The sequence below is a fragment of the Sinocyclocheilus grahami genome, unplaced genomic scaffold (assembly GCF_001515645.1).
Source record: "Sinocyclocheilus grahami isolate Dianchi unplaced genomic scaffold, SAMN03320097.WGS_v1.1 scaffold496.1, whole genome shotgun sequence".
NCBI lineage: Eukaryota > Metazoa > Chordata > Actinopteri > Cypriniformes > Cyprinidae > Sinocyclocheilus > Sinocyclocheilus grahami.
This window is the reverse complement of record NW_015505675.1, coordinates 178,185-191,645: the sequence shown is the minus strand read 5'-3', so window position 1 is coordinate 191,645 and position 13,461 is coordinate 178,185. Positions and strand designations below refer to the sequence as shown.

Here is a 13,461-nt window from a genome sequence, read left to right as displayed (position 1 = left end):
TATATATATATATATATATATATATATATATATATATATATAAAGTTATATTTATATATATGGATTATGATTTATACTGCATGCTAAAGCAATATTCCAGGATCAATACAAATGAAACTCAATCAATAGCATTGTGACAATGTCAATTACGCCAATTACAAAAAAAAAAACGAAATCCAACTTAAACTTTGCTTTCTTTGAAACTTGCAAAAAAGCGAAACTTGAGGTCATGGTGAGGCACTTACATTGGTAGTAAAAGTGACCGAATTTTGGAGGATTGTGAAGATCATAATTTTATAAAAGAACTTAAATGAATTCTTCAGCTAAAATGTGCATTATGTGAGCTAAAAAGATTTAGCTCACATAATGCATAGATTTACTAAATATTTTAGGTGTTAAGTTGTCATGCCAATTCACTTTCCATTCTTTTCCAATCCACTTTTCACTCTAACCTAGATTTTTGCTATTTTTATTCAAGAAAAAGAAGTCTAAATATTTTTTTCCTGGTAATAAATATGCACTGTAATACTTAGTAAATCAAACAAAGATCATTGGAGTATGTTTTACGAGAAAATATGCTTCAGGTTTTTCTACTTCAAAATTTTTTATTCAATGTTTTTGATTGTGAAATTTACTGCCAATTTCTAAAAAAAAAATTGTTTCTACACCATTTTTTGTCAGTCTATTACAATACAAGTGATGTCGATTGAGCTTAACTTGTACCAAACACAGAATATTTCTTTAAAACTGCTATAAATTGTTTGTATTTTCCAAACACACATATGAATGTTTTGCCGTTGATATACTTTGAACAGTGCTGTGTTCTAGTGTTAAAGTGCCCTCACCAATTACTGCAAGATGGACACTCTGAATGAAAATTCGGTTCTTGATATTTGATTCACCATACACCAAGTAACTCTCATAAATGCCTGCATCGCTGAATCTGACATCCTGCAAGAACAAAGAGCAGTTTCCTCTCACAAGCAGTTCCTCTGGGACATCCGCTCGGTTTCTATAAGCCTCCCCCTGAAACTGCTCCTGTCCCATTCGCTCAAACACTGAATAGCTTATGGTCTGCCACTGAATGTGAGGCGTGTGATCAGACTCCAGGTGTGATGCCACAGAACACGGCAGGACAGCTGGCAGACCAACCTTTGATGACATATGGACAACCACTGAGAGGGGAGAGGAGCCTATAGGGACAAGTTCGATAAAATACACATTATTATTTGACACTGAAATAAAGAGCAAAATTATTATAAATAATAAAAGTTGGCATACTTTTGTCATTGGCTACTTACCGACACAAATGATAAGCCATAGCATCATAAAGGCTGAAATCCTAAGAAGAAATGTTATAAATTATAATTACTGAGACCAGAACCATGAGAACTATTTTATTTCACAGCATTGTGTTCTATTAAGTAGTGCTCCCTATGGCAAGCCAAATTAGCTTTTAATGTATTTTTTTATTTTTACTAGTTACATTTCAGTTTGACAGCTCTTCAATACAATTGTTACTTGTAACAATACCCATTAGAGAGCTGTATAAGCCATTACCAATTGTATTAGAGAGCTCTGTAATTGAATTAGAGTAATTGAATTCAATATTTACTCTCCATATCCAGCCATAAGCAAAGCATGCTGGGAACTAACATTCACTGCCAAAATAAAACAGCTAATTCTATTAAAATAAATAGGCAGCCTTCTTTCCTTAATTTTTCAGTTGAATCAGTTCAAGCCTCAAAACTGCTTAAGTTTCCTTAAAAAATATATGAGGAAAACATAATCTTTTGGTTTTATTTGTGAAAAGTTCTCAATATTTTCTATATAACACTGAACCACAATTTCTTTTAATAAAATATACACACTTTTTAATTATCACCTTAATTTTTTTAATGAAAATTACAAGGCCCATGATTCATTTTTTACAGTGTGCGGAGCTTTGCAGTTAAATACATCTTTAATGTGTTTTACTTGTAAAAACTTAATTGAGTGTAATTAAATTAAGAATTTAATTGCAGAGCTCTCTAATGGCAATTCTTACTAGTAACAATTCAGTTGTAGAGCTCTGTAATTAAAAACAAACGGAAGTCAATGGAGACAGGACTAGTAAAAATGTAATTGTAGAGCTCTCGAATTCTAGCTAAATAGTAAGAATTTAATTATAGAGCTCTCTGAATATAATTGTGACTAGTAAGAATTGGAATAGAGAGATCTCTAATCGTAATGTTTACAAGTAAAAACTGAATTAAAGCGCTCTTACTAGTAAAAATGCAATTACAACGAGCAATGTTGGGTGTATTTAAAATGCCCCTATTATGCCATTTTTAAAGTTCCTAAAATTGTTTTGGGAGGCTGAAAGTTTACATGCATGCAAGGTCAAAAAACACTTTTGTTTTCTCATAATATACATTTAATTTCACTGCATTTCTCAATGATTTGTAAACGATTCGTACGAAGCAGTTCTAAAGCTGGGCTCACACTGTGCGATTTTTAATAGTCCTTTGCGATTGTTGCTTGTCACACTATACGAACATGATCCCCATGTCACACTGTAGGATCTCAGTTGTCATAATGTCAGACTGTATGACAGTCAAGACGTGATAAAAACGGACGTACACAAGAGGACTTGTCCGGAGTTTTATGTCATCAATCTGTAACCCGCGTTCTCTCTCTATAATGGTAGCTAGCAAACAAAAGCAATATGTAGCATTAGTTTTTTTTAATTACATGCCTTGATAATAATAATAAAAAATAAAAATAAAAAGTTGACGTATATGGAGCAAGTCATGGCTGGGCAAAAGAGGACTTTATGGACTTCCAGTTCTACAGAGCGAACTTGAGGTAATTTTGTTATTCGAGTTTAAACATCCTGCCCCTTAATAAATAAACTCAATAAGTTTTTCTTCTTGTTGTACTGTCCACCTGATTCGTTTCGACATTTTCACTGAGGTGGTTTGAAGTTGTTGCGTTAATTGCATTATCAGGTTCAGCGCTCCTATTGGATATTGGTTTGACGGTCGTCGTAGGAGATGTCACATTGCAGGAAAGTGTCGAAATCTTCTGACACGGCCAGAATTTAATCGAAGGAAAAAATTGATCACAACGGCCATTAATCGGCTGTCGGTGAACATGTCAAACCAGCAATCAAAGACAACGGATTTTAGCCTAGGATTATAGGAATCTTTTAGGATTTCTAAAATTTGTCTCAGACAACCAAATCGTGGCCAAAATTGCACAGTGTGAGCAGGGCTTAAGATTCAGTCTCTCTAAACCCCTCCTTTGCGTGAGCCTACTCTGCTCTGATTGGCCAGATGGCCCAGTCATTTGTTATTGGTCTACCGCATACAGTGCGTGTCAGAAACGAAACGGCCATTGTCATAACTGAATGATAGCTCCAGAGAGAAATGATGGTATCGATTTTACCTTATAAATTCGAGCCAGAGACCGATGATGAAACGTCTAGTTGATCAACCAGACACTGATTCACAAGCACAACTGGAGCAGGATGTTTCTCAGTGGTAAGTGTTAACTTAGATTGCCGTAGTTTATTTAGGTGCACTTGTGGGAACTGTATCAGAATGCCAAGCGAAGGTGAAAACCTCTGTTGCGACGAAGTACGACAGGTATTAGTATTATACGTTTCTGCATTTGTTGAGCATTAGACGCCTCTTTTATGAAGAATTAAGTGTATTTTGAACGATCAATAGAAAATATAAACATTTATTATCTATCATACTTACACACGTTGTGATTCAGTGGAGCAATCTGGTCCAAATAAACGGGCACAGAATTGATCCATCTTTCAAGAGCAAGTGTTTTGTAAATCCTTGAACCCCCCGAGATTAGAGAAGCAGTCGTCAGTAAAATGACGGGAACACGAAAGAGATTGGGATTGTACTGCTGTGGTTGTTTTCTTTGCAGCCTCATCATTCGGAAGTGAAAATAAAACAAATTTACTTCTGAACATGATGTTATAACACACAGAAATGCTACACTATTTCAGGGCGGGTCAAGTTGTTTGCGCCGACAACATAGAACATAGGCAGGCATTATGCAAATGTATTACCCAGTGACGTGTAGCCATCACAGAAGTGGGATTCAAATTTCCTGACGACTCCTTTAGGTGATATGAACAGATTCTATTTTTTTAAAGAGACAATAACTTTATTTACCGTGCACTGTCAGCTTCACAACTTTGCAGATAGTTTACATTTCACAGACAGCTACATTACACACTGCATGAAAGGCAATATTCGAAATGGCACAACAGGGGCACTTTAAAACTAATTCGGCTTGCCATACGCTCCGCCTGTGTTTGAACGCGACTTGCGCCTCAGTTTCAGATTCCTGGAGCATCTGCATCTGAGTTGACGCTGATTGGCGAAACGAAACTTACACTCAATCTAGACCTCAACCTAGACGCAAACCAACAAGACCTGAATATATTTGATAACAGTCCGTTAGCATGAATATTCGGAGGACAAGAAGCAAATGAATTGTTGTTTTCATGATTATATGTCCATTCTCCTCAACGTTTATATTGATAAACCTCTTTGATTCCTAAAAGAATGAAACACAAATTTCCTCAGAATATCACCTAGTATACTGTGTTGCTATTAAAAACGTTTCTTACCAGTTGTCCATCTCGCATTTGTGTCGGCTTCTGTTCCTGCCAGATATGTTGAATGAGTGTAGCAGCCCAGCAGCGAATATATATAGCCTAGTCTCTCCATTTCCAAAAAACGAAACTTAACATTATTAGAGGACTGTCGAAACCGTTATTAATGGGTTTCAGTTACGTGACTTACCAACTTGACGTTTGCTGATAGGCTGTTTACATCTGCCTCATACACAATCCCTCTCTGTACACTCGGGCCATGATTTTCAGTTACATTTTCACCTGCTAGAGACTTGTCCATCGGCCCGGATCCATCTGCAGCACACCATGTAAAATTAACAACGTTACCTAGACAAAACATTTACTTTCATTGTAATGATATATTATAATACATAAATAACATGACTTAACAAATATATAAACATCTCATTATTATGAAAGCAATTTTAAAGTCCATTAAATAACTAGCTTGACCAAGCTGGCATGAGGAAAATTGATTTACAAAACCATGCAATTACAGCAAAAAACAGCAGTTATACAATAAGTGTAGATAAAATATTTAACACAAATTACCCATGCATTAACTTGAATGAATGAGGCATTTATAAGTACACTTGGACTGTAACATTTAATAAATAAAGGTACACATTGGTAAATGGCAAAGTTTTTGAATTAAACATTTTGTACTTGGTAAAATAATTTCAATAATTATTACCTAACTATGAATAATTTTTAAAGGTAATCAGTGAATACGGTTGTTGCTCATTGTGCAGCATGTCTTTCCACATCATAGTCCAGTGAGTACTTTGCTTGGGAGCTTTCATTTCTGCACCTGTCAAGAGTAAATAATGCACAAGTATCTATTACTAAAGGTCTATCTGAATGCACCAAACTGAATAAAAGTAAATGTATATATATTGTATCAAAGCACATGTTGTTTGAAAGACTATTTATTTATTATTATTCACCCATTTAACTCTAGCACATTACGTGGCTGCGTCCAGTATGATTACAATTTAAAGTGTGTATCATCCTAATTAAAGAGATAGTTTACCCAAAAATGAAAATCATTTACTCCCTTTATGTCGTCTACACGTGACAAACCTGTTGGTTTCGATTACCAGCATTCTTCAAAGTATCTACTTGTGAGTTCTGCAGAAAAACAAAAGAAAGGGGTTTGAAAAAAAATGAGGGGGAATTGATGTAATAATGTAAATGATGACAGAATTCTGGGTTAACTACTTTTAAGTAAATTAGTAGGAAACACCTTTCACTAGTCATCACTGTGCAAAAAAATAACAGTGAATGCCACAATAAAATGCTTGAAAAATACACATTCAGTATATCCATGGCTTCCTGTTGGTCAGTTTGTCTCCTCAGTTAAGATCCCCCCCAATTGTTGCAGAAAACATTATATTACATAGTATAATCATGCTCAGTGCAGACATGTACTTGAACTTACTTTCTCATCGACTCTAACGGCTCCTTGCTAGTCCAGTCAGAGAAGTATAATAAAGATGAAGTCTACTGTCTGACTCCAAGCACTGCTCGGTGTTCACAGCTGTCTGAGGAACTTCTGCCACTTCTTCTGCGATGACACTTCTCTCGGTTACTACAAAACATTGTTAAAAGACATTTGTGGCACATTTAAGAGAAATATTCCGTTATTCCTGTATGTCTCTACATGCCAGAAGAAGCAACTAAAGTAGCAAGAAAACTGTGATTCTGTGTTTTGTTGTAGTCAGTTACATGTGTTTTGGCAGTGGTGAGCACCTGTACATATATAAGTCTGCTTAAATTTAGCAACTGTAAAAGCAGGACACGGCTACTGCAAATGATCTCAGACATATTGAAGCATATACATTTGATTGCAGTACATTGTAAAAATCACTGCAACTAGCTTATATAGGCTATTTAGTTAACAGATTATTTGAAAAGAACGTTCTTCTATAGAATTATAATAGTAATAGTACAAACAAATCCTCTTCACTCTAACATCCTTGAAGTAATTACATTCAGTTACATTCATAAAAATAAGAATGTGGAAACTAAAACTACAAACCTTTCTCCTTGTATGCGCTGGGCCGTCATCCTCCTCCTCTTCTTCATCTGTTTGTTTGCAGGTCTGAGTGTTGTTAGTCAAAGTTTAGTGCAGCGTAAACATTCTAGACTCGCATAACTGTAAAAGAACGTTCTTCTATAGAATTATAATAGTAATAGTACAAACAAATCCTCTTCACTCTAACATCCTTGAAGTAATTACATTCAGTTACATTCATAAAAATAAGAATGTGGAAACTAAAACTACAAACCTTTCTCCTTGTATGCGCTGGGCCGTCATCCTCCTCCTCTTCTTCATCTGTTTGTTTGCAGGTCTGAGTGTTGTTAGTCAAAGTTTAGTGCAGCGTAAACATTCTAGACTCACATAACTGTACTTAGATCAAAGATCAAAAACATTCTCGATTTATTAGCTTTAGGTGGAGCATAACGAAAGTTTTCTGGCAAATCAGCCGTCTCGCACGCAAATTTAACCTTTTGCAAGTTTCATGATGAACTTGCTAACTAAAATACTAAAATATAAAAACTCATCTATGCTTACGAGAAATATTTAATCAAAGGAATCCCATACATCCACATCTCTTGGTAACTAATCCAATAAAAATAAGAATGTGGAAACTAAAACTACAAACCTTTCTCCTTGTATGCGCTGGGCCGTCATCCTCCTCCTCTTCTTCATCTGTTTGTTTGCAGGTCTGAGTGTTGTTAGTCAAAGTTTAGTGCAGCGTAAACATTCTAGACTCACATAACTGTACTTAGATCAAAGATCAAAAACATTCTCGATTTATTAGCTTTAGGTGGAGCATAACGAAAGTTTTCTGGCAAATCAGCCGTCTCGCACGCAAATTTAACCTTTTGCAAGTTTCATGATGAACTTGCTAACTAAAATACTAAAATATAAAAACTCATCTATGCTTACGAGAAATATTTAATCAAAGGAATCCCATACATCCACATCTCTTGGTAAGTCACTTGTGAGTCGCTGTTATCACAGCCCAAAACACAGCACAGCAGATTGACGGAATTGCAATTCGGTCCTACAAATGGCTGCCGCACCACTGTGTGGCGTCCCATGAAGCCTATGAATAGGTTAGTATTTCATCTGAACAGCAACATTTGTGAGATATAATCAGTCAAAACGGTTTTGAGACTATATCTGATCTACTTTAGGGTCTCTTGAAAAATATAGTGTTGTGACATTGTATTAAAGTTTAACTAAAGAAGGATTTGATTTTAGATTTGTGTGGAGTTTTTATTTTGAAGTGAAAAATGAAGATCCTTGGCGTAAGAATTGGCACAGAATGTTTTTATTTTTGTAGCCTAATACTTGTAAGGCTTTGTCAAGCCAACATAGAAACAAACTATTATTTAAGATTCCTCTTCTTCTTCTTATTATTATTATTAATATTATATTACATATAATATAATATATTGCATGCATGCAGGGCTGGGCTGGGATTAAAATTCGGCCCTGGACAAATCCAGTGCATTTGGCCCACAAGTTCCCTGAGAATGTTTTGCTGGGTTAGGGCCTTCAATTGAAGTATAATAAATGAATAGCCTAAATAAAACAGGACAGACACAGATAATAATAGATATCACTGAACTCAAATGCAACAAAGTAATTAATGATGCATTTTTGTCACATAGAAATGCACTTGACAGTAAAGCATTGATTTTGAGCTAGAATGCAGAAAATTTTATGTTATTACATTTTGTCATCATTTCCTCACCCTCATGTTGTTCTAAACCTGTGTGACTTACTTTCTTCTGTGGAACACAAAAGGAGATATTTTGTAGAATGTAACCAAAGCATTTTATGGACAAAACATACTTGAATTTCTCAAATTATCTTATTTTATGTTCCACAGAAGAAATAAATTCATAAAGGTTTGGAATGACATGATGTTGAGTAAATAATGACCATTTAAATTTTTGGGTGAACTATCCCTTTAAGAACTTCAATAGGCTGTTTGTAAATAGTAAACCCCTATTTTATATAAGACACTGATTTTTATCTTAAATTAGGCTCTTATTGAATCAACATTTTACTTAAATTAAAATTAATTCGAACTAAACATTTAAAGAGGAAGAAGCTACTAAAGCTATTCTGTTAAATTATCCTTTACATGAAATTTAGTTCTTGCTTTATAGGATCCAGAGTTGAACTGACTAGTATTAGTAAGACAACAAGTAAAACCATGGCCCTCATTACAATGGTTATATGCTTTTTAAAATAAATAATAAGTAAACTATGGAATTTGTCATTAAAAAACAACAACGTAGAAACTACAAAAACAACTTCTATAAAAGTAAAATATTCCCCGATATTTAATATAAGTATAACAGTAACATATAGGCCATAATAAAAACATTTCTGCCCAAACACCATTTGTACAGTGTTAATAAATGCAAGTTAAATTGAGCTTGTAATTAGGCCTACTGGCGTTTTCCAGTTGACCTCTTCATGCAGTTTACATTGTCGTAGCTGTTTCAGCCAGAATCACTACAGAACCTTGAAGGTTCTCGTAATTGTGTGTCACATCTGAATGGATCAAGTGACTTGCGCTGTTTATCACTTTACATCGTGACGGAAGGGGGGTGCGGGTGGTCCGTTCGCCGCGGGGCCCCCTCACCGTGCCACGGGCCAGTGCGACCGCACCAGTTGCACCCGGGCACCCCCCTAAGGACGGCCCTGGTGCCCATAATTCGGCTCATTGTTTCAAGATAAACGATTTAATTTTTGTTTAATCACATCGATGTTCAAAAATAAAGGGATGCCAATCTAATTTTTTAAAATAAGTCTAAACTAAATAATAATTTAAAAATAAATAAGAAATAAAAATAAAAACTAAACTAAAATAATTACCTTGCGGTTTGTATTTATGATAAGAGCTGAATCATGGAATCAACAAAATTGAGCTGGGACATATGAAAATTAAAATAAACAGCTATATTAAAAAAAAAACCTTTCAACGTATTTGAAACGGTTCTTTGAGACGAACTGTTTGAAAGAACCGACCCGTAGTAGTTCCCGATTAGAAATTGCCATACAGCAAATCTCGCGATATATCAGATTACACCCCACCACATTTAACCACATTACAGTGTGCGATAGAGACAGGTAAGATGGCGGCGCAGGAGACTCAAGCAGCACAGCAGTCGTCCGTAAACAACGGAGAGGTAAGAATAGCCGAGACGAGAACGTGTAACCGTCACATGGACGTGTCAACGAACAGCTTTAATATAGTCCACACGTTCACGAAAGCAAATACTTGTTTCGTGTCAGTTTTAAAGAAGAAAACCAGATTGCCGGTCTGAATCTGCGACCCCTTTAATTCAGCATGCATTGGGGCAGAAATGCTGCCTGAGTCACGAAGGGTCTGTCCGATTGTATGGCTCATTTTTACCGGCATATCTCATTTTTACAAAACAGAACAGATCTCAGTTTAAACCACTGATCTACAATAGAGAACATATTTATAGAGCAGTGGTTTATAGCATTAATATATTTCACAGGCTGTATTTAAAAGCCTAGTTAATTGCTGCTTCCCTTGACAGCATTTTTGGGCATCATCCTATTTGAACGCGCGTGTGATGCCCTTTAACGCTGGTTAAACGAGGCTTTGAGAAACAGCATATATTATAGACGGCTGTTCAGATATTGATCTACGTAGTGTTATGAGCTGATGTCTATGAGTTGATCAGTGTTAGCATGCTGGCTAACTAGCTGCCTAGCTCCTCTGTTAGCTTCACATGTCAAAGCAGTTTAAAGATGGCAGTATTGTGCCACCCTGGTCATTAATCCGCCAGTTAGACCTTATTGTGACAAAATAGCACGTGTCTTGGTGTAGATTGAGGAACTGTAGTGGTGGTGAGAAGTTTTGTAATGATTATAGCATGTTGTGTGCAGTCAGCTACTTGGGTAATCAATTAGTCAGGGGTGATCAGTCCTGTTACTGGAGATTTGCTTTCATATAGAGATTTATTGCAGCCATGTTCCTATTGTTGTTTTCTAGTGAACATGCTGACTTTGGTTATTTATTTTTGGTGGAGTTAGACTTAAACTCTGAGGATAGCCGATCAAGAGTGAGAATTTACTATTGGCCTGCTACTGGATTAAGTAGCTTGATTTATATGAATGAATAACCCTGGGGTTACGGATTACACCGGTTAAAGGTCATAGGTGGTATCATTCATAAACATTACTCAGGTTCACTAACCTTTTTCCAAAACAGATGTGGGCTGCCAAATGTAAACAAGTGGATAACAGTTTCTCAGCATTTCTCTTGAAATCTCAAGCTTGTTAATTTTACGGGAAACACAGAAATCTGGTCCGATGTCTTTTTATCTGTAATTTTTTTGTTTAATTCATCATTTTGCACCCATGCTCTAGGTGGGATCTTCTGTTAGTAGTAAGGGGTGTAATTAGTTCTGTTGACAAATTACCATGATAACAAAGCATCAGGTTCTTAACGTTTTCCAGAAAGGCCTTTCCATCATCTGGGATTGGGTCGACCTCAACCACATCATCAGAAAACTACAATGGCTTTTTGTTTTGGGTGCATATGGTAAACAATAGAGGTCTCAGGACAGAGCCCTGGGGTACCTCGTATTCAGAATGAGGATTGGCAATGATTGGCTGCCCACATTCACTGCTTGAGGTTTGAACAGTAAGTTCAAGACCCACTAATAGCGAGTTTTAGGAAAATATACTCTACACCAGTGCATAAACACAGACAGTGATAGCAACCAAAGGTCGATTACGCATGTTGTTGCCTTCGTACTAGGACTGCACAATTAATCAAATTTTGCGATTACAAATAAAGATGCCACAATTACAAAATCGTTCAAAGCAGCATTTAATCGTTCAAAGTCCACTTATCTTATTCTGCATGCTTAAGATGTGTTTTTTTTCTTTCTAAAGGTTATCTTAAGGGGTTTTCCATTGTTTTAAATTTAGTTTTAGTATAACATTATAATACCATTCATATTTGTACTTTTTATTTAATTTAAAGAAGAAACCAATCCAATGTAGGGCTGGGCGGTATATCGAGTTTGTATGATATATCGATATTTTCTTTATAAGCGATTTGATATGAGGCAATACTGTTTATATCGATATACAGTAGTTTGATACGAGCACATCTGAAAATATAGCGGAGGACACAGACTGAGCTGCTGCGGAGAAAGGGCATGATCCAATTTGTTCTAAACGTGACAAGCTTCATGTTAAGGCCTTTAAAAACTGGTAAGACATAGTTTATAGTTTCGTTTCGCATATTAGTTTAAGCGGCTCGGCCCGTCTTGTTCTCTGACAGAAAGAACATTCACTGCTTGAGGTTTGAACAGTAAGTTCAAGACCCACTAATAGCGAGTTTTAGGAAAATATACTCTACACCAGTGCATAAACACAGACAGTGATAGCAACCAAAGGTCGATTACGCATGTTGTTGCCTTCGTACTAGGACTGCACAATTAATCGAATTTTGCGATTACAAATAAAGATGCCACAATTACAAAATCGTTCAAAGCAGCATGTAATCGTTCAAAGCAGCATGAGTTTAAGCGGCTCGGCCCGTCTTGTTCTCTGACAGAAAGATGACAGAGACACTAGGCTACTCGCGCTGTTTAATGTGTTTGAGATGTGCTGTCTTCCTGAATGCATAACTTACATTTCACAGGTATATTCTCCATCTGTAAATGTTAGAAAGCCATGGAAATATTTCAATTTTTCTGTCAGAAGTGCATATTCTCCGCTAATCTTCAGTGAACAAGTGACAAATTAAATAGGAGCGCAATAATTCTGACTGAAATATACATTTCGCTGAAATATTTGTAGTTGGACCATAAATGTGACATGTAGAATTTGAAACCTACAAGTAAGTCTATTTTTATGATAGCACTGACTGTAATGGGGTAATCAAAATAACCTAACACAACTCTTGTGTTTTAGTTCTCATTTATTTTCATTTTTAGTTAAGTGAATTTAACTTCCGCTTGAAAAGCCTTATTTTTGTTTTTAGATTGCAGTGTTACAATGTTAGAATGAAATGTGATTTTAACCCTTTTTTGCACATAATATAAAGGCTTACATGGTTACATTCACTTTATTTGTTTTCATAGCCTTTAATATGTATTGTTTTGTTGGACAACATTGGGCAGTAAGTGAAATATATATATATATATATATATATATATATATATATATTATTATTAAATACAGATTTTTTTTTTAAATACAAAAACGGAAATACTGAGATATATACCGTATATCGTAAATCTGCCAAAAAATACAGAGATGAATTTTTGCCCATATCGCCCAGCCCTAATCCAATGTATAGTTGACATTTGAGGCTTAATACTATAGAATACAATACAAGTTTTTCAGTTAGTGTTTTCAGCTTGTTTATTTTAATATAAAAATATGGCAAGCAGTTGCTTCAAACAATAATATAAACATCATTCAAAGTAAAATGTGATAATTGTAATTAATAATCACAATTAATTAGAATTTCAAGAATAATTGATAATTGATTAGGGTTGGGTTTCGTTTTAATTTTATCAATTCCGATTCTGCTTATCGATTCCGATTCTTTTCGATTCCAATGTGATTAAATAATGATATCAAACATTTATCCTGTGTCTCTTTTTTGCAAACCATTTATTGGAGCTGAATACCATGAACAAAAATCAACAGGCTGCATAAAAACTGGAGTCTTTAAGAGCTGCAAAATAGAACTGCATGATAATGGATAAATTGAGTTTTTTCTTTCCCC

General features: G+C 35.4%; 2 protein-coding genes across 3 annotated transcripts in view; one reads left to right on the top strand and one right to left on the bottom strand.

The window, feature by feature from the left end:
* igldcp (Ig-like domain-containing protein) overlaps positions 1 to 4,793 on the bottom strand; it is a 7,840-nt gene extending 3,047 nt beyond the window's left edge. Inside the window, exons 1-4 of one of the 2 annotated variants that reach the window (XM_016236747.1) lie at positions 4,640 to 4,793; positions 1,302 to 1,342; positions 1,153 to 1,193; positions 846 to 951 (exon numbers count right to left, since the gene is read on the bottom strand). In XM_016236747.1, coding sequence (XP_016092233.1) covers positions 846 to 951; positions 1,153 to 1,193; positions 1,302 to 1,342; positions 4,640 to 4,650 — 199 coding nt within the window. In that variant the 5' untranslated portion in view covers positions 4,651 to 4,793. Of the gene's footprint in view, positions 1 to 845; positions 1,194 to 1,301; positions 1,343 to 4,639 lie in introns of both variants that reach the window. The other variant, XM_016236746.1, reaches the window with a different exon arrangement.
* Positions 4,794 to 9,772: 4,979 nt separating this feature from the next.
* The window catches only part of clptm1 (CLPTM1 regulator of GABA type A receptor forward trafficking), a 13,624-nt gene continuing 9,935 nt past the window's right edge, over positions 9,773 to 13,461 (top strand). The window contains exon 1 of the mRNA XM_016236741.1: positions 9,773 to 9,865. Within this exon, the coding sequence (XP_016092227.1) occupies positions 9,812 to 9,865 (54 nt within the window). The 5' untranslated portion in view covers positions 9,773 to 9,811. The remainder of the gene's footprint in view (positions 9,866 to 13,461) is intronic.